The sequence below is a fragment of the Dendropsophus ebraccatus genome, chromosome 5 (assembly GCF_027789765.1).
Source record: "Dendropsophus ebraccatus isolate aDenEbr1 chromosome 5, aDenEbr1.pat, whole genome shotgun sequence".
Taxonomy (NCBI): domain Eukaryota; kingdom Metazoa; phylum Chordata; class Amphibia; order Anura; family Hylidae; genus Dendropsophus; species Dendropsophus ebraccatus.
Window position 1 is genome coordinate 39,232,771 of NC_091458.1, and position 24,840 is coordinate 39,257,610.

Consider the following 24,840-nt stretch of genomic DNA (forward strand, 5'->3'; position numbering starts at 1 on the left):
AATACTTGTATGGATACATGGCTTCCCGCATCTCTATGATAAGGTTGTTCACTGGTTTGGTATCGGTTATCGCCTGGACTGATTATGCGGATGGCAACAGGAATAGTGTTGAAAAAAGGGGAAATTTTGGCAGCACGTCTATGACTCTGTTCACACTGCAGGTTGCACGCTGCAACCCACAAGCAGCGTGCAACCTGCAGTGTGAACAGAGTCATAGATGTGCTGCCAAAATTTCCCTTTTTTTCTGTCGAATGTGGGGGGTGTGGCTACCTCCTGTTGGCTTCCACTCCACCCATGTCCCAAGGCTGCTATAAAAGAGATGATTTGACTCCTATCTGCCCAGTTGTAGGCTTATTCAGCCCAGGAAAGGCCATTGCTAGTGTGAAAATGCTGAGGACGCCTTAACGTGGCGACATGGTACACTCTGTTTGATAAAATAGTTTGCTAAGATCCTCACTTTTCTAAAAAAAAAAAAAGTTTTTAAATTTTAATTTTTAATATTTACAGAGCAGGTGTTTACCGTATGTACGCTGGGAGCAGTGGCGTAGCCACCGTGGTCGCGGGGGTCGCCGCCGCGACCGGGCCCGCCACAAGGGGGGCCCCGCGGGGCCCCCCGATCAATCACTCTTGTGACCGCAAGCATTGTTTTGCTTGCGGTCACAAGAGTCTGGCTCCGTCTTTCCCCGGCTTCTGCGCGGCTGCCGGGGGTGTCGCGTCTTTCCCCCGGCAGCGCGCGCATCCCAGAACTCCCTGCGCGCCTTGGGCCCTGACTTCCGGTTTCCGGCGCGCAGGGAGTTCTGGGATGCGCGCGCTGCCGGGGATAAGACGCGACACCCCCGGCAGCCGCGCAGCAGCCGGGGACAGACCAGGAGGAGTGAGAATCAACGTGGGAGCGCGATGTCAGGTGAGTTAAGTTTTGTTTTTTTATCAGCCTGTACGGGTGGGGGGAAAGGAGGGGGGCCATCTATGAGGGTGGGGGGAGAGGAGGGGGGCCATCTATGAGGGTGGGGGGAGAGGAGGGGGGCCATCTATGAGGGTGGGGGGAGAGGAGGGGGGCCATCTATGAGGGTGGGGGGAGAGGAGGGGGGCCATCTATGAGGGTGGGGGGAGAGGAGGGGGGCCATCTATGAGGGTGGGGGGAGAGGAGGGGGACATCTATGAGGGTGGGGGGGAAGGAGAGGGACATCTATGAGGGTGGGGGGGAAGGAGGGGGACATCTATGAGGGTGGGGGGGAAAGAGGGGGCCATCTATGAGGGTGGGGGGAAAGGAGGGGGCCATCTATGAGGGTGGGGGGAAAGGAGGGGGGCCATCTATGAGGGTGGGGGGAAAGGAGGGGGGCCATCTATGAGGGTGGGGGGAAAGGAGGGGGCCATCTATGAGGGTGGGGGGAAAGGAGGGGGGCCATCTATGAGGGTGGGGGGAAAGGAGGGGGCCATCTATGAGGGTGGGGGGAAAGGAGGGGGGCATCTATGAGGGTGGGGGGAAAGGAGGGGGCCATCTATGAGGGTGGGGGGAAAGGAGGGGGCATCTATGAGGGTGGGGGGAAAGGAGACCATCTATAAGGGAGGGAGGAAGGGGACCATCTATAAAGGGAGGGAGGAAGGGGACCATCTATAAAGGGGGGGAAAGGGGACCATCTATAAGGGAGGGGGGGAAAGGGGACCATCTATAAGGGAGGGGGGGAAGGGGACCATCTATAAGGGAGGGGGGGGAAGGGGACCATCTATAAGGGAGGGGGGGGAAAGGGGACCATCTATAAGGGAGGGGGGGGGGGGAAGGGGACCATCTATAAGGGAGGGGGGGGGGGAAGGGGACCATCTATAAGGGAGGGGGGGGGGGGAAGGGGACCATCTATAAGGGAGGGGGGGGGGGGAAGGGGACCATCTATAAGGGAGGGGGGGGGGAAGGGGACCATCTATAAGGGAGGGGGGGGGGGGAAGGGGACCATCTATAAGGGAGGGTGGGGGGAGAGGGGGCCATTCATAAGGGAGGGTGGGGGGAGAGGGGACCATCCATAAGGGAGGGTGAGGAGAGAGGGGGCCATCTATAAGGGAGGGGGTAGAGGGGGCCATCTATAAGGGAGGGGGGGGAGGGGACCATTTATAAGGGAGGGGGGGGGAAGGGGACCATCTATAAGGGAGGGTGGGGGGAGAGGGGACCATCTATAAGGGAGGGTGGGGGGAGAGTGGGCCATCTATAAGGGAGGGGGTAGAGGGGGCCATCTATTTGGGGGGGCAACATAGGGGGAGAGGGAATACACAGAGGGGGGCATATATTATTAGGAGGTCACATAGAGTCAGGGCTACCCACTAAATGAGGGTGTAAAGGGGGCAGTACAGATGTGCAGTGTGTAGAGAGATGGAGATGGTGTCAGAGTGTGGAGCCTAATATGTCTGTCTGGCAGATTCTGTGGATTCGTGGCTCGGAGAAGTTCTCATAACGGCCGAGGGCAGATGGAGAAGAAGATGAAAAGGAAAGAACTCCGATCAGAAAAGACGTCTCCTGTGAGTCACCTGATATAACTGCAGTGTAATGTATATGGTGTATAGAGCCTGTGTAGAGCTGGGGCCACCTCTATATGACTGGATGAGGTGATTTAGTGTACTGGATTTGGTCAGTAACAATATGGTGGTGATGGTAGTGGTTGTGGTGTGGCGGTAATGTTTCTTCCCTATATACTGGTATTACTGGTAATATTGGTCTCAGTATACAGGATTTGGTCGGTAACAGTATGGCAGTAATAGGTAATATCTGTCTTGGTGTGTGTGTGTGTGTGTGTGTATATATATATATATATATATATATATATATATATATATATATATATATATATATATATATATATATATATATATATATATATACAGTGGTACCTTGGTTTAAGAGTAACTTCGTTTAAGAGCGTTTTGGTTGAAGAGCTCACAGTTTTTCAAAATTGTGACTTGGTTTAAGAGCATTGCTTTGGTTTAAGAACTTCCTGTATTGGGTGGGAGCGCGAGTGGAGAAGGGGCATGGCCTGCATAGCGGGGTCTACAGCACTGTACTCTAAACACCTTCCAAATCATAGCAGATCCCCTTCAGGCTGGGGCTTACATCAGGGGACAGGACTGTGTGGGGGGGGGGGTAATCTCTCCATAGCTGTAACCCCTCTCTCCCCGGACAGAGAGTGCTGCATGTATGTGCCCACATCTGTCCTGCTCATTCCTTCATACTCCCTGCAGTCTCTGTCCACCCTTGTGTTTCCCATCCTCTTCATTACTGTACAGTACAGAATAATAAATATATTTGGGGTGTGGAACCAATTGTCTGCATTTACATGATTTCTTATAGGAAAATTTGCTTTGGTTTAAGAGTGGATTTGGATTACAAGCACGGTCCTGGAACGAATTATGCTCATAATCCAAGGCACCACTGTGTATATATATAATATATAATATATATATATATATATATATATATATATATATATATATATATATATATATATACACACACACACACACACAACAATAGCATCACTTGGTCGTGAAAGGAGGGGGGGGGGGGGCCCAAGTTGGCCTCTCGCACCAGGGCCCAGGAGACATTAGCTACGCCCCTGGCTGGGAGGAGTATATACGGTAAGCCCTTACACCTGTGGGTTGCTGTTGCAACAGGAATAGTGTTACCACTTGTCACCTGTGCACTGGAGGCATCCATTTCGATGGCTCACTAAATATGCGGTTTGTATAGCTGCCTTCATTTCAAATCAGCTGGTGTTAGAAACATATAGATTTGTAATCTACTTCTGTTTAAAAATCCCCAGTCTTCCAGTACTTATCAGCTGCTGTATGTCATCCAGTAAGTGGTGTTTTCTTTCTAGTCTAACATGGTGCTCTCTGCTGCCGCCTCTGTCTGTGACAGGAACTGTCCAAAGCAGGGGAGGATATATGTATGGGGATTTTAGTACTGCTCTGGACAGTTCCTGTCCTGGACAGAGGTGGCAGCAGAGAGCACTGTGTTAGACTGAAACATAAACACAACTTCCTGCAGGGCATACACCAGCTGATAAGTAATAAAAGGCTTCAGATTTTTAAGTAGAAGTAAATTACAAATCTGTATAACTTCCTGACACCAGTTAATTTGAAATTAAAAAAAAAAAATCACGAGAGTACCCCTTTAAAGGGTTGTCCAGCAAAAATCTTTTTCTTTCAAATCAATTGATATCAGAAAGTTATATAGATCTATAATTTACTTCTATTTAAAAAATCTCAATTCTTCTCATACTTATTAGCTGCTGTATGTCATGCAGGAAATGTTTTTTTATTTTCAGTCTGACACAGTGCTCTCTGCTGACATCTCTGGCCGAGACAGGAACTTTGTCTCGGTTTTCTATGAATCCCCATAGAAAACCTCTCCTGCTCTGGACAGTTCCTGTCTCGGCCAGAGATGTCAGCAGAGAGCACTGTGCCAGACTGAAAATAAAACAACACTTCCTGCAGGACATACAGCAGCTGATAAGTATGGGAAGACTTGAGATTTTTTAATAGAAGTAAATTACAAATCTATATAACTTTCTGACACCAGTTGATTTGAAAGAAAAAGTTATTTGCTGGACAACCCCTTTAAGGCATGTGCAGTGATAGATCAACATTCTGTAGGTGCTAAAATTCCCAAAATAAGGTGTGAGAACTTTCTTGGATGAGTAAATAAGCACTTTTACCAGATTACCCTTTTCCTTTGATTCTTGCTCCCATACACTCCTGGTATCATATGTCAGTAACCGGATTACAGAGCAGTCTAACACAATGTAATGGGAGGAAATGACGGCCGCTTTCAAGCTTTAATATTGCGGCCTGGTTGGTTGCCACCTGTTACGCGGGTCTCTGGTTCCATCGTCCATTATGCTCCTCTTCCTTTTAATAAGAAAATGTAGCCGTTGTCTGTCATGTAATGTATAGAAATAACATAGAAGTCTATGGAGCAGTGATAAACCAAGACAGGAAATTCCTTGTTCTGTTTTGGTTCAAAGCAGCTCGTAATCCATGTCGACTTCTCTCCTCATCAATCATGGCATTGTTACAGTCTTTTACAGCTGTAATGGTGACCTCTCTAGCCATTCTGCCAGTAATTCCATTGTTTAAACTTGTCTAGAGAAGACTTCTGTATATCCGTCCATCTATAGCCTTCAAGTGCTCCACCTGTCACTTATGGCCGTTGAACGGTTCCAGAGAAGAGCTTTGCTCCCTTTTAGTCGAGGCTGGAGCGTCTCTTATTTGTTTATTGAAGTGGTAAAAGGTTTCTAGGCTGAACGCAAGTGTTATAATTCTAATAAATGGGATGACATTGTTCTCATCCATCACGTGGGGAGAGGAGTTGTCTTGTCTCCGAATACTTATTAGACTCCTTTTATGCTTTCTATATATATAGAGAGAGAGCGCAAAATTTTCCTCTGTATATGGAAGGATTTGTTGTTAATATAGGTAAATGCGTAGATCAGCCATCCATTCACCGGTGAGGTGAGAAGTTTTATTATCCTTTGGCAATGACACCTGTCAGGGGTTGGATGTATAAAGCAGCAGGTGTACACACAGTTCTAACATTCACACTTGAGAGAAAAAAAGGCAATGGCTCTCACCCTTGACAAGATAAAACAATGCTTTATTCCGGAGTATAGCAGACCCAATTATTCGAGGGGTGTTTCATGGTCCCGCAATGTCTATATTCCAACATCTACACTTTAGAAAGAAAGGCAGTGGCACTCACCCTTAATAGGTTAAAACAGTTTATGCGTTCCACTATACAGAGCGATGCTGCTTCTGGCGGCTGGTAGAAATGTGCCAACGTGATAGTCGTCGCTCTGTTCAGTTAAACTCCTTGCATGTTTGTTTGCTATACCCTGGAATAAAACATTGTTTTATTCTGAGTGAGTGCCGTTGCCTTTTTTTTTTTTTTAAAGTGATCCAAGTTTTTCCCACAATCTGCCCACCCCAAACCACTATCTTCGGATAGCTGCAGTTATTGTCCTAAAAAACAACTTTTAAACTTGCAGCCCTGTGTCAAACAGCCTTGGTCTAGAGTATCTGTGCCCTAACTTTGTACCACCCCTCCGTCCCTCCTCCCCACCCTCTTCATCATTAGGAATGCCACTGGCAGGATTTTTCCTGTTCCTCTGCAGTGAACACTGCACAGGTGCCTTACCGATCCAGCCCATGTGCCGTGTTCACACAGCTGATGAATAGGAGACAATCTGCCTGTAGCATTCCTAATGATAAGGAGGGTGGGGAGGAGGGATGGAGAGGTGGTGCCAGCCTAATGCACAGACACTCTAGGCCATAACCATTTGGCACAGGACTGCAAGTTTAAAAGTTTTTTAAGGGCAATAACTGCATCACCTGCTGAGCGGACCCCAGGACAGATCTTGGATTAAAAGCAGCTATACGAAGGTACAAGTGGTTTGGGGGAGGGCAGATTGTGGATACAGAGTCGTGCAGATTGTGCAGATTGTGGTACAGATACAGAGTTTAATGGAGCAGCATGCCTACCTATAGTTTTGTTAATATGGAAGACATAGGAATCCTATCCTTGAGATCATTGTGGAACCCAGTGGTAGGCCCCTAGTGATCAGACACTTCACTAAAGGCCCTATTCCACGGGTCGTTTAAAGGAGCAATATCATTCGTATTCGGCCGATATCGGCCGCTATGAACGATATTCGTCCCGTGGAATAGAGTGCAACGATCAGCCGACATCGTTCATGTCGGCTGATCGTTGCAGTCGCTTGTTTTTCAACATGTTGAAAAACAAGCGACTGATATAGCAGCGATCTGCTGCCGTCGCTCCGTTGAATAGGAGCGTCGGCAGCAGATGCTGCTATATCCTATGGGCTGCCCGGACGATCAGCGATCCTCCGAGCAGCCCCCCCAGCAGCTCCCCGCCGCCCCTCCCGCACTCACCCACTCGCTGCAGCCGCGTTGAATAGCGGCGGCAGCGAGCGGGGAACGAGGAGCAAACGGGCGCTAATAGCGCTCGTTTGCTCCTCCAAATGACTCGTGGAATAGGGGCATTACTGTGGATGGGAAAAATGTTTGGATAAGTACATAAATAATTGACTATACAGTGGTCAGTGGAGTTTGAGGGGGGGGGGCAAGATTTCGTACATTTTAGGAACCAGTTGCACCACTAGTAATTTACACATATTGAAATGTTTTTACTAGTTTTGGGATAAGAATTTATTTCTATAGAGCATTCATCAGAATATATGTAAAAGCTCCCAAGCACTATGTTCTCAAATCAGTTCTGATATAGATCGACATCTCTACAAAGTCCTCGAATTACAGTTTTGGTCTTTGTAGTTCATATGGGAAGTTTAGAAGTTATAATGCTATCATTTAGTAACTGAAAAAAATTTAAGTGTCAAAAGTTAAGTATAAAACCCTCCACTTATTCATAAGCTCAGATAAGAGCTTCTCTCCCTGTGGATTCTATAGAAAGTCTATGGAGCCCATTTCTTGCAGCATGGAAAGACAGAACAAAGCCAAGCACTTCTTCTAGTGATCAGTGGGGATCTGAACACCCAGACCTGGACCAATCAAAACTTTCGAGTATTTTTAAATGACAGTGCTTTCATATTGGTAGCAATAAAAAGTTTTCAAGCCGCTCTGAAGTTGTAAGAGTACATAGTAAATTCTAAAATTAGTAAAGGAATAAGGAACATGGTGTGCAAGCTGACCCTGCAGGAAGGTCTCCACTCGAGATATACAGTCTAAGCAGTAATTGCAGTAATAGAGGATACCTTACTTAGGGGGTACATTTACATCATGTTTTCAATCTTGTGTCGAGCTGTACGTCAGTAACCTGTCAAAAGGGGATGCCAATATATATCTCAATGTCAATGTGTTCCCAGTGGCATCAGGAATCAAATGCAGAAGTTTTCTGTTCAATCAAACCTGAGATTTCCCGATGTTCGATCATCTCTAATGCTGAACAGATCAGTGTATTACTTTCATCATTTTGTTCAGCCGTTCTCCTAATATGCAGGAGAATAGGATTCTTGCCACACCCCTCCCCCCGCCCTCCAGCTGCTGATTGACAGTCGACTGCCTATACACAGCCTGGATAGATAACTGCCAATCAGCAGCTGGTGGGCGGAGTTTTCTGATTCTCATGAATATCCAGCATTACTGGGCTCATGCACATAATGGAGAGAACTACTTATTGTCCATGTTATTCAGGAGGATATCTCTGAATCAGCTGTACAGAACAATGTAAGTGATACACCATTCTGTTCAGCTTCTCTGTCAATAGTTTATGCTACCCTGAGATAGGACAGCACAAACCTCTTTAACGTGTCATTGACTTGTTTCCAAAAATGAATGTGAATGAAGCCTAAGAAAGGGGAGAGACATTTTTTTCTTTGTTCTATTCATTGCTTTAGTGTTGCAATGTAAAGAGAACATAGCCTTAGCAATATGGTCACTGGCTGCTGCATGGGGCCAACCATTCTTATGGCCTCAGCTTGAAAGGCTTGACTTGCCTATGTATATGGGGGCTTCCCTGATGTTATTAACAATTATTCATCTCGTGTTCTTTTCAGAGACGAGCAGCAGAAGGATTACTTGATGGAGCGGAGGGATCTGGCCATTGATTTTATTTTCTCATTAGTGCTTATAGAAGTCCTAAAGCAGGTAAGATGAGGCGGCCATTGATTGCACATTTATAGTTCTCATTAATGTAGCGGTCATAATTTCTTCCTATGTTTTCAGGAAGCAGATAATGCAGAGAAGATTGAATTTAGTGGCATTATATACATTAAGTCGCCGGCAGATGTTCTCGAAGATGAATTTAATTTTGCGCAGCAATATCCGAGGATCATATATTGTGTTGAAGGAAAAGCCGCGTATAGCCGTTATTCATGATCATTTATTTATAAGGCGCTTGTATATCCTGCAGCATTCTGCACGGAATGTACTCATATATAGGTATTCACTGGGGATCGGAGTCCGCTTTGCCTGGGAAGCACAGCTACGTGGTTACTAGGGACAGTTTTACGGAAGGCGATTAATTGGAAATGAATAGTGCAGTTGTGCTGTGTTTACATGAGTCCCTTTAGTACTGAGCTGGGTAGGGGGTCACTGTCCATCTTAAAGGGGTTATTCACCAATTTTTTTTTCAGTTTATTTCAATTGGTGCCAGAAAGTGCCAGAAATTTGTAAATTACTTCTAATAAAAAACCTCCCATCTTCCAGTACTTATGAGCTGCTGTATGTCCTGCAGGAAGTGGTGTATTCTTTCCAGTCTGAGGGTACGTGCACACTACGGAATTCACGCGTATGACTATAGAATAGTGTCTATGGCACAGGCAGATTTCGCATGTCATGTTACTTTCGGCGGAATGCGGAATCCGCCCGTGCATAAATTAGGGTCTATGGCACGGGCGAAGATGCGCGCTGCCGCGTGCGGGTACGAGCAACGGAATCCGCCGCGAGTCATTTGCGGGAATTCTCTTGCTCTCTAGACTGGAAAGAAAGCACCACTTCCTGCAGGACATACAGCAGCTCATAAGTACTGGAATACTTGAGAATTTTTTAATAGAAGTAAATTACAAATCTGTATAACTTTCTGTCACCAGTTCATTTGAAAGAGAAAAAAATTGGTGAACAACCCCTTTAAAGGAATCTTCATATAATGTCTTCCCTTTTGGTAAAAGAAGCTGACTGAGTAATAAGCTGTTTATAGAATCTTGTTATGAGACTGGCGTCTTTGTAATTTCTTTGTGCCCTAATGGGGTGTATGAATAGTAGGAGTCCTCATTAGAGAACAACTTTAAAACTATTCTTATATACTCTATTAGGCTATGTTCACACTACCTAAAAGTATGGCCGTTGTTGCCATCGGCAACAACGGCCGTACTTTATGCAGTGTTGAACATTGACTATTCCTCTATAGGATCCCGACCGGAGCGTATACACATCGTATACACTCCGGCCGGGATCCTGTGCGGCGCCGCAAATAACTGACATGATAGTTTTCTGCGGCCGCAATTCAATGAATTGCAGCCATAGGAAACCCTGTCAGTTCACACAATGAAGCCAGCGGCACGCGCTAATGCAGCCGGAAAGATCATCCAGCCGGTACTTATGTACCGGCTGGGATGATCCAGGCAGAGACCAGCCTTTCAGTGACCCGGCTGGGTCACGGAACTGCCGGTCTAATACAACGTGTGAACATGGCCTTAGGGTATCTAGAGGAGGTATTAGCGAGAGGGTATCCTCTATTCAAGGTGCTCATCTCTTGGCCAGCAAGTAAAGCCATTACAAAGAATGTCTTCTCTCTTGGGAGGACCTGTCCTACATGGTACAGACAACCAACTGATTTGAATGGGCCTTGTGTAATGCTTAATTTCACCTGTTGGGGTGCTATAGGGAAAGCAAACACTTGCTGTCAGCTTTCCTGTAGGGTACAGCTCATCGCTGGGGGTCCCAGTAAGAGGTCAGTTTGTGATCAGATGTTTGTCAAGGGACTTTTCCAGTAGGGAATGTTTTTAGCAGCACTTGCTCCATTCTATTGGGAGACAGCCGACCTTCATTCTAGTGATTGGTGAGGGTCCCGGAGGTTGCAGCCTTAACAGTCAGCTAGGTGGCCCCCATTCTGTGGCTAGGGGATAAGTTTCAATCTAGGGATAACCCCTTTAAAGGAATATTTCCAGATTGCAAAAAAAATTTGACAAGTAGAGAGACTACCATAATACCAGACCTATAAATATCCGAATATTTCAGTGCTTGTGACCTGGAGATCCCTGATGGTCTTTATTTATTGAAGTCCTGCCTCTATACCCACAGAATTGCTGCAGTCACTGGTCCCATTGGTGTGCGGAACAAGACTGCTGCTGCATAACAATGATGCAGCTATGTAATCAATGACCTACAGAGTTCACTGGCGCCTTGGTGCTGGAACAGTGGGGAGCTTAAGTAATACTGTAGTCTTTTCAATATGATAGGTTTCCCCATGGGAAATTTTAAAAATTCTACTTTCCAGCTTATTTACAGTCTTAGTTGAAGGACAGCCACTAGAGATGAGTGCAATTCGAGAATGCTTCAGTTGGATCACTCAACCTTTGAATACCGGTGCCCAGCGAAGTTGGATGCAGCCCTGGGGAGTCCAGGAAAACATGGATACAGCCTATGGCCTATGTCTGTATCCATGTTTTCCAGAGCTTCTTAGGGCTGCATCCAACTTCGTCAGCCACAGGTATTCAAAGGCTGAGTGATCCAACTGAAGCATTCTCGAGATGCATCATCGCTAAGAGCCACCAGTAGCATTGTCCGACATCTTCAAGGATGAGTTTATATATACAATAGATCCGAAATATAATTTCGATCTCTCTCTCATTGATCTGTGATTGGCATGTTGTATCACTGTCTTAGGATTATTGTAAACCAAATACGTGGAGTTGTATGGATGCGTCATCGTTTCATGGCTTCATTGTAGTTTCCTCCCACCCTCCAAAAGAATTGATTTATTTGTCTTCCTAATAGACTGGTCTTAGCCTATATGTATGCAGTGGAGCCATGTGGAATATGATACTGGAAATAAATACATTGCATTCCCTATGAACCAATTGACCTTTCTAATTACAGTGCACAATTTCCTTGTCTTCCAGATTCCATTGCACCCGGTAATTGACAGCTTGGTTCATGAAGTCATAACCTTGGCTTTCAAGCACTTTAAATACAAAGAAGGGTAAAGCAGTTCAGACTAGTAGCTGAAACCAGTGTTCCTGTTCAGCTGAGTTCTTAATCATCATTATTTTTTTTAATCTTTTACTCTTAGGTATCTAGGTCCAAACACTGGTAATATGCACATTGTGGCCGATCTATATGCAGAAGTCGTAGGTGTTTTAGCTCAGTCAAAGTAAGTGCCCTATACTGTTACCGTATCCTGATAGTTATGGAATTGGAAATTATACTTAAAGCATAAATAAGAAAAGATACTCACAGTTGTGCAAATGTAATTCCGAATTCAAGTAGGGTGTTTAGTTATAGATATGATCAACTTGTAAGACAGACCTGCCCTTTAGGTAGGCTATGATGTGCCTAGTTTTAATATAAAACACATATCTTTACATGTGAACAATGACCACACCATTCCTCATGTAAGTTTAATGACCCCTTTCTGCCTGAAATGTAGGGGTTTTCTGCTCAGGTAGAATACATGTTGAATCATCCCCCCCTCCAGGACACTAACAATTCATTCCATACTTGTTATTATCTTTTCAGTCTCCTTCCCCTCCTCCTTTCTGCTAAAGACACAAAAAACTGTGTATGAGCTGTTCATTCCCTCCTCACCGCTCCCTTCTTATGTAAACAGTGTCCGTAGCCAGCTGTCTGTATACTCTGTAATGCCAGGAGGGTTAATCACAGTGAGGTCACCAGTATCTTAACCTCCTGGCATCACAGATTGCAGAAACAGACGGCCAAGGAAACTGTTTATGGAGTGAACAGCTGACACACAGTTTCTGTGTCTTTAGCAGAAAGCAGCAGGCTCAAAACTGGGGGAAGGAGAATGCAAAGGTAATGACAAGTATGGAACAAATTGTTAGTCTCCAGGTGGGGAAAGATTCACCATGTATGTTACTTAAGTGTACTATAGCTTTAATGCCCCCACTTGGCCAAATAGAAAAAAATAAAACCTAGTCCTGTTCTCACAATGAATGGATCTGCTATCTCTCTATTTGGGCCTGCAGCCTATAAGCTACCAAGATGGGTTCCCCAGACAGTCACAATGACATCATACCATTGCATGAGATCACATAATTCCGGCAGTAAGGGATCGACAGAAGAGGAAGCTGCTGGCTCTCTGCTCTGCCATTCCATTCAACTGCATCTGTGTCTGGAGATCCATCTTACTGGCAGTGTCACAGAAATACACATTTCATGTCTTTTTTTCCCCATCTATACATTGAAGAATGATGGCGGCAAGAAAAAACCCAATGTAAGGCTTGACCTCAATAGGATACAGTTGGCCAGCTGAGCCTTTGTTATGGCTCATGGTCTTAGAGGGGTTCGGCTGCACTGTTTAAATCATCGGGGTAGTTTTATAGAGGGGATGCCAAGAACGATTGTGAATAGAATAATTTTGTACAATTTATTAGCTGTCTTCTTCCATTTGTCAGGTTTCCTTCCGTGAAGAAGAAATTTATGGCCGAGTTAAAAGAGCTGAGGCACAAAGAGCAGAACCCATATGTGGTTCAAAGCGTCATCAGTCTTATAATGGGAATGAAATTCTTCCGCATTAAGATGTATCCAGTGGAAGACTTTGAAGCCTCTTTACAGTTCATGCAGGTATCATTTATTATCCGCTGTCACTTAGTGTAGGGGATGACATTGAGTCGTTTTTCTTTTTACCCGAGCCGTTGAAATTGATCTGCACCGGATCTTGATGTTGAGTAAGAGGAGCAGAAACCCTGTGAATTTTTAACCTTTGATAATTTGGACCATAGAATATGGGGTGTTTTTCTAGCAAATACTGTGAATCCTTTTTTTATTTGGATGTTTTATATGTTTTATGTGAATGAGGGGCTGGTCATCTCGGTCTTCGGAGATTGCTCATGTTATAATGTTAAGCTATTGATGTAGGATGATAGGTGACCAACCACTGAATAAATGATCTCCGCTTCACCACGACGAACGTCCATGTGCATGACAATCCTGTGGCTGGCTGTAGCCTCAGGATATTTTAAGAAAGATGGTTTGTCCTATACCCGGTGTAACTGATGATATATGTGCAGTATTTATACCTGCACCGTGCAGGTATAAATACTGCACATATATCATCAGTTACACCGGGTATAGGACAAACCATCTTTCTTAAAATATCCTGAGGACATTCTTTCCAGTTTTTAGCATGTTTGCATGTGTAGCAGCCCCCTGTTTATTCTGTGGAAGATGATGTTGGATCGGCCATATTGGATTTTTACGGCACGACCCTTTTGTTTTCGGGATAGCTGTTTGGCCAACATTTTGTCTATGCACCTATACATCTTTTGTCTCTTATTTGAAATTTTCAAGAACAGCAGACCTCTTTCACAAGAAGAATGAGTACTTTGGTGGAAATTGTTCATCTTCGTCAACTTTATTCTAGAGTGGCTCAAACATACCTTTTCATATGTTGCTGCCCATGGTGAAACTAACAATTCATTCCATACTTGTTATCATCTGTTCAGTCTCCTTCTCCCAGTTCTAAGCTGCTGCTTTCTGCTGAAGACGCAATAAACTGTGTGTGAGCTTTTCTCTCCCCCTCCTCCCTCCTCCCTTCTGAGACGACTGATGTAATGAAGTCAATATCTGCAACTTAGTAGCAACTCTGTAATGCCAGGAGGGATAATCACAGTGAGTTCATTAACAACCTGACCTTAGAAAAACCCTCCCAGCATTACAAAGAAGCTACAATGTTGCAGATACAGCCAGTCAGGGACTTGTTTATATCAGCTGTCTCAGAAGGGAGGGGGGAAATGGACAGAAAAGCTCATACACAGATTAATGTGTCTTCAGCAGAAAGCAGCAGCTCAGAACTGGGAAAAGGAGACTGAATAGATAATAACAAGTATGAAATGAATTGTTCGTCTAGCCATGGGCAGCAATATATAAAAAGTTATGTTTGAGTGGAATACCTCTTTAAATGTTTCGAAAATTATTGATGGCCTCTCCACAATGATTGAAGAGAATAGGAGCTGTAACGCATTACCACCACTTGAAACGATGTGTGGAACCGAGGCTTCAGGAACATCAGCTCATCCTGTGGGTAGGACAACAATAATTTTTGCTTAGAAAACTCCTGTTTTAAAGGGGTATTCTGCTCAAACATAACTTTTCATATGTTGCTGGCTATGGTGAGACTCACAATGCATTCTATTCTTGTGATTATCTGCTCAGTCTCCTTCCCCCAGTTCTTAGCTGCTGCTTTCTGCTGAAGACACAAAAATCTGTGTGTGAGCCTTTCTCTCTGTCTCTCCCTCCTCCCACTTCCCTTATGAGACAGGTGATGTAAACCCTGGCAGGCTGTATCTGCAACATTGTAGGTTCCTTGTAATGCTAGGAGGGTTAATCACATTGAGCTCATTAGCAGCTTGACCTTAGAATAACCCTCTCGGCATTACAAAGAACCTACAATGTTGCACATACAGCCGTACAAGGACTTGTTTACATCAGCCGTATTAGAAGGAGAGAGAGGAGGAGGGAGAGACAGAGAGAGAGAGAGAGAGAGAGAGAGAGAGAGAGCGGCTCACACACAGATTAACGTGTCTTCAGCAGCTCAGAACTGGGGGAAGGAGATTAAGATATAATAAGTATGGAATAAATTGTTAGTCTCACCATGGGCAGCAACATATCAAAAGTTATGTTTGTGTGAAATACCCCTTTAAGGACAGACTTGCTTTGCTGCAATTTTGCAGCAGGGTAAAATATGCAGTTATAAACTGTTAGTGCATATGTTCAGGAACAGACATTATGTATACATGCGGTTTATTACACTGATGTTTTTATTGCCCAGGTAGGTGACCCTCTGCTCCACTGTGCACATGGTATGCGGCACTTTCCTCTTCTTTATACACATGTTATGAGTCCGTGTTATTTACGGCTACCTTCTCTCACCTTTCAGGAATGTGCACATTATTTCCTAGAAGTAAAAGACAAGGACATTAAGCATGCTTTGGCCGGCCTGTTTGTGGAGATCCTGGTACCTGTTGCTGCTGTAAGTCCCCTCCAGTCTGATTTACTGGGATATATAGTCTGTTCAGTGTTAACGTTCGATTCCTCTATTCTACTTTTTCAGGCTGTAAAAAATGAAGTGAATGTTCCTTGTCTTAGGAACTTTGTGGAAAGTCTTTATGACACAACACTTGAGCTATCTTCCAGGAAGAAGCATTCGCTGGTGAGTATTTACTGCACCAGGCCCCATGCTTTAGCGTTTCTATAATACAGTGGAATTAGCTTGGAGGAAAGAAAGGTTGTACCATGATTCCTTATGGTTGGTTGGGTGATGGCCTGGCTATATCATAGAGTGAGACTGACTATGACTATGCCGAAAAAATATTGGAAATGGGTATATATCCCTTTAAATCTAATACTATATGCCATGCTAGGGGTCCTAATTCGGCAACAGCTAGGAAGGTTGAAGGTGGCAACCATTAAGGTTACATAGGCTCCAAATATTCAACTAGTGACTACTTTTTTGGCAATTTCCAAATGTGCATTGCCAAAGATATATTGACTCACTAAACTTAGTTCAACTACAAGCATGTATACGGATGGGAAATGACCCAAACATAGTCACTGGTTGACTATGTTCAGCTTGTTAATGTCCATTTGGGACAATGCCGGTCCATGCATGTATGCCAGTATGGCACAACTGGCACGATGTTATTGTGAACCCTGCCTAATGTACGCGTATGAAAGAAACGGGAACATGTGAGTCCATGTGAAAAGTGCCTTGTAGGCTGCTGTTTACTCCATTAACAGACAATGGGGGTGGGGGCTCCTATAATGTTCAAATGCACTTGTAGGGCAAATCCTTAGGGTTATGTTATGGCAGCCCCTTACAATGCATCAGGAATGGGGAACCTTCGGCCCTCCAGCTGTTGCAAAACTACAATTCCCATCATGCCTGGACAGCCAAAGCTAAAGCTTTGGCTGTCCAGACATGATGGGAATTGTAGTTTTGCAACAGCTGGAGGGCCGAAGGTTCCCCATTCCTGCAATACATCATCACTAGAAACCTATATAACTTTCATCTATCCTTGTCCAGTTATGGCTTCATGTATAATTTAAAGGGAACCAGACATCACCATCACACTTCTCCATGCCCAACCAGTCTTAATTAACAGATCTCTCGCTGGGCTGTTTGGATATAGGTAGGGATCTATCAATCAAGGCTGGGTAACTTGTCGTTCAGGCAGCATGAAAGTGATGACAGGTTTCCTTTAAGTATCAGTGAGATAGGAAGCAATTAGGGTGGTGGTAACTCCATGCTGGGTAATGACCTGTAATTAGTTGTCGCTTATGATAAGAATCCGGCATCTGTTACATGGTGATAGTAATAATAATCACATTATACGTTCTGCTGAATGATTTCTATTGGTTTTTCAGGCATTGTACCCTTTGGTGACGTGTCTGCTATGCGTCAGCCAGAAACAGTTCTTTCTGAACCGGTGGCATATCTTTCTCAACAACTGCTTATCTAACCTGAAGGTAAAGGTGTCATCCGCGTTACCGACACATGTCAGGCTGCCATAATTAAAGGGCGATGAATGATTCGATTGTTTCTTTACATAAGACTCATTCATTTCTACAATGACTGGTGAAAAAACGGCTCCGATCCCCGCCGCGTACAGTAATGTATTAGATTGCCTTGCTTTAGTGAGATTGATTTAATATAAACCATGTGTATTTAGGAATGTACAGGAGAAATAAACTCGCTGCTGAAGATGTTTAGATGACCTGTGCTTCTCTTCTCCCTTTCTAAACCATAGACGGTAGAGGAGGCCGAGGGGGTAGGGGACAACAGCTGCAGGATCAGACTATACAAAGGCTTTGTCTGCAGTCTGTAACCATGGGGACACATGGGTGTGCAAAGCAGCTGCAAACACACCAACAGTAGGAGATTTTTGAACAACAAAACAATAAAATATTTAAAGGGAAATTTCACTCATTTCTCAACCATGGTTATACAGTTTTTACATATATACAAGGCCGATTTTACATATATTTTGACCACTATATTGCTAAACAGAAGAGGTGGATAGGGGATAACTTAGTATTTGGAAAACCCCTTTAAATGGAGCTTAATTGCAATACCAGACACAACCTTTAAAGAGTCACTGTCGTATTTTTTTTGTTGCAGAAATCAATAGTCCAGGCGATTATAAGAATCTTTGTAATTTGGTTTATTAGCCAAATATGCCATTATCTGCATTTAAAAAGCCTTTTCCCAGCCCCCCCCCCCTCTTTTCCATCCACTGCAAAAAATCAGGAAATTGTGACTTGTTGCATCAGACACAACCCTGTCTATTCTGGCAAGAGGGCAGAGGGGAGGAGGGAGTTAGCCGACAGCAGGAAGCAGAGAACAGAGGATTACAGGCACTGAGCTGGGTGACAGCTGTAATCAGAGCTCAGAGAGGTCAGTGGTGACTGTCAGAGGAGATAAAGGGTGAGGTATTTGTAGATTAACTCTTTGTTGTCCTGTTTTGGTCTTTTATTTAGCTCTCTCCATAGGAGAACAATGAAAACAGGGGGGGGAGCTTCAAACAGCTTTTTCATGATTAAAAATGCATTTTTCGGCTAATAAACCTGATTACAAAGTTTCTTAAAATCGCCTGGACTATTGATTTCTGCAAAAAAAATTCAGGACAGTGACACTTTAAACATGTTTGGTACACTTTGAAGAAAAAAGCTGCCATATTCTTCTAATCCTGGACAGCTCCTCTGTATGTTTTTTTATTTATTTATTTTTCCTTTCTTTAAATGGTTTTGAACTAGATTGGTTCCAAAAAGTTTAACAAATTTGTAAATCTCTTCTATATAAAAAAAAAATAATAATAAAGATTTTCAGCACTCATTACCATCTGTATGTCCAGGTTATATAGTTTTATAGTTCAGTTCAAGACTTTGCCGCCTTCTGCCATGTCAGGAACTGTCCAGAGCAGAAGAGGTTTGCTCCGGACATGGACAGAGGTAGCAGCAAAGAGCACTGTGTCATACTGGAAAGAATACATCACTTCCTGCAGGACATACAGCAGCTGATAAGTACTGAAAGCCTTACATTTTTAGAAGTAAGTTACCATCCTTTACGGCACTAGTAATTTTTCCCTCTGGAATACCCCTTTAAGGCCTATATAGATGTAAAGAATAGACAGTTTCCAAACACCTCTAATCCCCTACCCAAATCTATAGGTTATAGGCAAATTTCAGAACAGAATATTCAGATACGTGTAAATTGGAAAAAAAATTACTTTTCTTTGACTTTTATCAGAATAAAGATCCTAAAATGGCACGTGTCGCACTGGAATCCCTGTACAGACTACTATGGGTGTATATGATCCGAATAAAATGTGAAAGCAACACGGCCACACAGAGGTAAGTTACGCATCTCTAGTTTACAGCCTTGTGGTAAATTCATTCAGATTTTTACTCCTGCCTAAATGTGTCTATAAATTGGCCTAAGAGGCGTCATAAAATCAGCCAAATGTAATAGTAATGGTTGCTTTGCGTTTTTAATCCTAATGGTGATATTTTATTTATAATAGCCGTCTAAACACCATCATCGGAACACTTTTCCCAAAGGGTTCTCGAGGAGTGGTCCCCCGGGATATGCCCCTCAACATCTTTGTGAAAATCATACAGTTCATTGCACAGGTATATAATGCTTTAGAAACACCTTATGTTATTGCATGCATTACATTTTGTGTGTGTATATACAGGCATCATTTTCTTGCAGCTTTGGGCTATGTCACAACCCAGTGGGAAAGGGTGGGGAAAAGTCCGATCAGACAGTCAGTCACTACAGTGGTGTCCCGCTTTGGTCACTGACTGGCCGAGCGGGTCCTCCATTCGCCAAGTCATGGCGATGAAGGAGGAAGAGATTGAGAATCCTAGTGGAGGTTCAGGAGTGGGACACAGTGCTGTGAGGGCACGGTGACCAGAAAGTATAGGTTCTTTATTATGTCGTCGTTGTACCCCCTGACTTCTACTTTAACCAAGAATATAAGAGCGGTCACTGGCGAGGTCCATCAAATAAAGGTCAGTGCGGTGGAGAAAGGTCACCAGGGGCTGCCTCACTGACTCATGGTTCAAGTAGCATAAAAGTGATGATTGGTTCCTATTAATACATTTTAGAGATTTTTTTTCCCTTATACAACCCTTTAAGGATTTATGAGCATCTTCGACCACCTTGCATTTCCTGGATTGCCCAGTTCTATATTTAGTAAAAGAGAGCAGATATTTTTTATTATTCTGCAAATTCTGCAACTTTATAAATAGCCTACATTATAAATTTCCTACCATGTTGATGTTGCTGATGCAGAGTTTGTGTAACTACTTCATATAGCTGGCTGTTCTGCTGAATCTGACATAGATCTGACGGCACACTGCTCCTGGCCTTGTCCCCTTTCCCCAGGAAGTGAGTGTGTGTGGGAAGGGGGGGGGGTAGGTTTCAAGGTGGCACCAGCCCAGTCCAGAATTTTTGTCAGAATCTAAGAACAACATCATTTATCATGAAATGTAATGCTTCTTGCCATGGATATGGACATACCCATTCTGTTTCATGTTCTCTTGAGATTAATAAGTAATATGTGACCTGGTTTTGGTGTTTTATATATAGTTTGCACTCTCCTTGCTTTTATTGAGTATTATACCATCTGATCCACGCTTCTCGTGTTTTCTCTAAAATAGGAACGTCTCGATTTTGCAATGAAGGAAATAATTTTTGACCTTTTATGTGTTGGGAAAGCGGCAAAAGCTTTCAGCCTCAACCCAGAGGTAAGTTTGTTTGTTTGTTTTTCTGTTGAGCAAGTGATCAATGCAGGTCTGATTACTTCAAAGGGATGTAGTCATTAGAAAATGCGCTATTGTTCAATTCAAGTACAAGAGTCATATATGTATATGTGTGTGTGTATGTATATATATATATATATATATATATATATATATATATATACACACACTCAAGTCCTGCAGTTTTCATTCTAGCCACTAAACCTTATAATAGGCTGACACTTTCCTGTTTTGAAAAGGAAACTTTTCAGCAATCTCTTAAATATATCAATGACAGGAGAACATTTAAAGGTGACACCATTATATACTTAAGATGACATTCGGTCATTTATAATAGGTCGGAGCTCATCCCTCCCTTCCCATTACAATGACCACTACACAGGTCGCAGAGCATGCCTAGAAAACTCTCCCATACAAGTAAATAGGGTCTATTTCAATTATTAATTATTTCCTATAGCCATGTGGCTGCTGTAAAGCATATCTCTAAATGCTGTTACAAGAACAGTTAGGAATCTCAAGCAATATGGCTGCTCCCATAATAATGTAAAACAAAAAAAAAAAGAAAGGGAAACAGAGCAGAAAACAAGAACAGGTATCTTCACTGTAAGAAGCATTTGTTGTAGGATATTTATGGTGTATATATCAAGGAAGAATTGATTTAGTTAGAAATGTATATCTTGTATACTTTCATGTTGATATTTAATATCTTAGCACCTACAGGTATATGCAAGGCTGATTTTCATAGTACTAATGTTCCCTTTTGTGACAGTGGTCCGGGTGTGATATCATGCTTTGAAACCGCACCATAGCTGCTCCTCTATGTTTATTAATCCTCACTAAAAGCACATACAGTATACGGCTATGTACCCACTACAAGAATGTGCCGTCCTATATCAGGGAAGACGGCCGTCTATTCATAATGACGGCCGCTAATAATGACGTGAATGGACACGTTCCTGTAGTTAGAACATAGCCTCAAGTTGGTGATCTGTTCTTCTAGGCTATTCAATCCCCATTTCATTTTATTTACTATCTCTCCCTCTCACCACAGAGAATGAATATTGGCTTAAGAGCTTTCTTGGTGATCGCGGATAGTTTACAGCAGAAGGATGGGGAACCACCCATGCCGGTGACTGGAGCTATTCACCCATCGGGTAACACCCTACGTGTGAAGAAGACTTACCTAAGTAAAACACTCACAGAGGAGGAGGCGAAAATGATCGGTGAGCCATATCTAATTGTTTTATTCCTTCCATAGGCAAGTCACATACCATAAGTAACTATACCATATGCATCGCGTTAGAGGAGGAATACTCATAGTATCAGAGTCAGGTCGGAGGTTGTTACCTCTCTGGCTTTTCGCTAGTCTCCGTGAGGACGGTTTATGGTCTGGCACAATGTGGTTTTCTATAGCACTGCCTATTGGTATACAAAAAAGTAACACTTAAATGATAAAATTTCCTAATGGCCTTACCCTTTTCTTTAGGCATGTCTCTGTATTACTGTCAAGTACGGAAAGCGGTAGACAACATACTGCGGCATCTTGACAAAGAAGTAGGAAGATGCATGATGATGACGAATGTACAGATGCTGAACAAGGAACCTGAAGACATGATCACGTACGTAGTTCTCCGGAATGAAGAATGTATAAAGCAGATATGTATAGGCATATCTGTATCTGATAATACAGACCCTATATATATGTTTTCTAATGACTAAGGAACCTTTAGCCCTCCGACTGTTACAGAACTACAATTCCCATCCTGCCTGGACAGCCAAAGCTACAGCTGGTTGGCCAAAGGTTCCCTGCCCCTGTATTACTTTGTTCTTCTATGCACTTACTTTTTAGCGTTGTCTTAGGGGTGTGGATCTAGATCATTGTCTACATGCAAAGTGTCTCACTGCTGCCACCATAGGAAGTGTCAGGAACTGTCCAGAACAGTAGCAAATCCCCATAGAAAACCTCTCCTGCTCTGGACAGTTCCTCAAATGGACAGAGGTGGCAGCAGAGAGCACTGCGTCAGACTGGAAAGAAAACATCACTTCCTGCATGGCATCCAGCAGCTGATAAGTACTGGAAGACTTGAGATTTTTAAATAGAAGTAATTTACAAATCTCTATAAATTTTTGATACCAGTTGATTTAAACCCTTTTTTCTCTATGGAGTATCCATTTAAATGTGTGCATTTGGTTATAAAATAAATTTTAAACATTTTGTCTGAGACCATTGTAAATTTTACTGAATAAGGCACGTCCTTATCTCAGAACTGTGCTGGTGGGCTGCAGGATACGGTGCTTCCTGCCATGAGAGAAATCTGGTTAAATCCTATCTGAACACGTCTCGTGCTGCTCCCTGTATTTAGCCGATGTCTCTTTGATGCAAGAAGTCATGAGAAAAGACGTAATAAAGTAAACAGATCGCAGTGCCTTTATTAATGTAGCGTGCCCAAGCCTTTCATTGGCAGCCAGCGGTCTTCTGGAATCGCAGTAATTGCTTGTTTATGTAGGAAGTGTGCAGTCTGTTCTGATCTCCATCTACCATGTCCTCATTTCAGTGGAGAACGAAAGCCAAAAATTGACCTCTTCAGAACATGTGTCGCAGCCATTCCTCGCCTTCTTCCCGACGGGATGTCAAAACTGGAGCTGATTGACTTACTCTCCAGGTAGGATGCTTATTGCTGATAAAAACTTTTGGAAGAGAACATTCCAGAATAATTCCGGTTCTTTGAACGTACTCCTCATTTAGAGGAGTTTTTGGCACACATTTCTGGTGTTAAAGTAAGCCAGCTAATATACTGTGTAAACTTGGACTAGACAAGCTATGATTTATCACAGTGGCCGACACTTATTAAAGTTTTCTAACTAAAATAAACTCATTCATCACTCATCAATAGGGTGTTGACAATCGGCTGTACGGCACCCGCACTACACAGCGAATGGCACCGAAAGCAGTTTCGGACAGAAAACCCCTTTAAGACCATGTTTACACATGGTCAAAATGTCAGCTGTTTTTATCAGACGGCCATCATTTAATGGCAAATAACGTCCCTTATTTGCTGTTAAATGAAGGCCGGATAATAAAAAAAAAAAAAAAACTGTAATTTTAATGGTGTGTGAACATAATCATATGCTTCCTAAGGGCAAGTTCACACAGAGCAAAAGCGTCAGAATTCCACAATGGAACTGTCCGCTGCTGAATTCCGCCTGCTCCAGGGTGACACTGTTTCTCTATGGGAGGGCTCGCGCGGCTCCGCGGCTCTCCGCTCAAAGAATTGACATGTCAATTCTTTGAGTGGAGAGCAACAGAAGCGGAGGCACATGAGCCCTCCCATAGAGAAACAGTGTCACCCTGGAGCAGGCGGAATTCAACAGCGGAGAGTTCCACTGTGGAATTCTGACGCTTTTGCTGTGTGAACTGGCCCAAAGTCTTAGTGCAAACTTATTATCTGTTAACTGTTAGCCAGATAAAGTGTTTTCAAAAAGGTCCAGGTCTTCTGCTTGGGTATTCAGACTTCAATGACATTCATACCCACTATTCAGGTTGTTGGTCATCATCATATTCATACCCACTATTAACGTTGTTGTCGGTCATCGTCTTCCTCTTTTGCTTTCAGCACATCCATTTTCTTCTCTCCCATAAGCCCCATTTTTAAATAGATACCACCTCTCCTTTTTGTTAAATGGTAGAGCGTTCTGGTAGGATTAGAATTATACATTGCATTCAATGGACTTGTCTTTTCCCCCCTCCCTGCAACCTTATCGATTATTTAAAGACATACAGATATAGGGGAAGAGGTTTTCCTTTGGGACAGTATTATTGAAAATCTTCAGTTTCCAATTTCCTTATTCCTTTAGCTTACATAGAGAGATTATATTAAGGGGTGGCAGTGCAGCATTGGGTGGGTACAATGCAGATAGGTCTACGTGACTAGCAAGGCATATACTGTACGTGCATTGCAACTCAGTACAGCACTTACCTTCTGTGGCGACTGGGGAGTCACCCGGGATCTACATCTTAAAGGAATTGGTCACCATGAAAATGTTGTCTGTTCTATAAGCATCATGTTATAGGGCAGGAATCACTGAGCACACCAATATATCATTAGGGTAAAAGATCCAATATAATTAGTAAATTATTGATTCAAATATTTTTTAGGAGTCCAGTGGGCAGTGTCACTCACTGATAGGGCCACCCCCTGGACTCTTTATCATGAAAAGATAAATGACAAGTTATACTGAATCTTTCCCCCTAAATCTATATCAATTTGCTCAGCTCCTCCTGCTCTATGACATGATGTCTGCAGATTGGACTGCATT

At 43.3% G+C, this 24,840-nt stretch overlaps 1 protein-coding gene across 9 annotated transcripts in view; it reads left to right on the top strand.

Annotated features, from left to right (window-relative positions):
- The window catches only part of FRY (FRY microtubule binding protein), a 286,128-nt gene that overhangs the window by 165,339 nt on the left and 95,949 nt on the right, over nucleotides 1-24,840 (top strand). For all 9 annotated transcript variants that reach the window (XM_069969891.1, XM_069969894.1, XM_069969885.1 and 6 more), the window contains 13 exons: nucleotides 8,574-8,664; nucleotides 11,640-11,719; nucleotides 11,810-11,890; nucleotides 13,152-13,320; nucleotides 15,635-15,727; nucleotides 15,809-15,907; nucleotides 17,122-17,223; nucleotides 19,004-19,107; nucleotides 19,278-19,386; nucleotides 20,422-20,508; nucleotides 21,575-21,746; nucleotides 22,010-22,142; nucleotides 23,079-23,186. In XM_069969891.1, coding sequence (XP_069825992.1) covers nucleotides 8,574-8,664; nucleotides 11,640-11,719; nucleotides 11,810-11,890; nucleotides 13,152-13,320; nucleotides 15,635-15,727; nucleotides 15,809-15,907; nucleotides 17,122-17,223; nucleotides 19,004-19,107; nucleotides 19,278-19,386; nucleotides 20,422-20,508; nucleotides 21,575-21,746; nucleotides 22,010-22,142; nucleotides 23,079-23,186 — 1,428 coding nt within the window. The remainder of the gene's footprint in view (nucleotides 1-8,573; nucleotides 8,665-11,639; nucleotides 11,720-11,809; nucleotides 11,891-13,151; nucleotides 13,321-15,634; nucleotides 15,728-15,808; nucleotides 15,908-17,121; nucleotides 17,224-19,003; nucleotides 19,108-19,277; nucleotides 19,387-20,421; nucleotides 20,509-21,574; nucleotides 21,747-22,009; nucleotides 22,143-23,078; nucleotides 23,187-24,840) is intronic.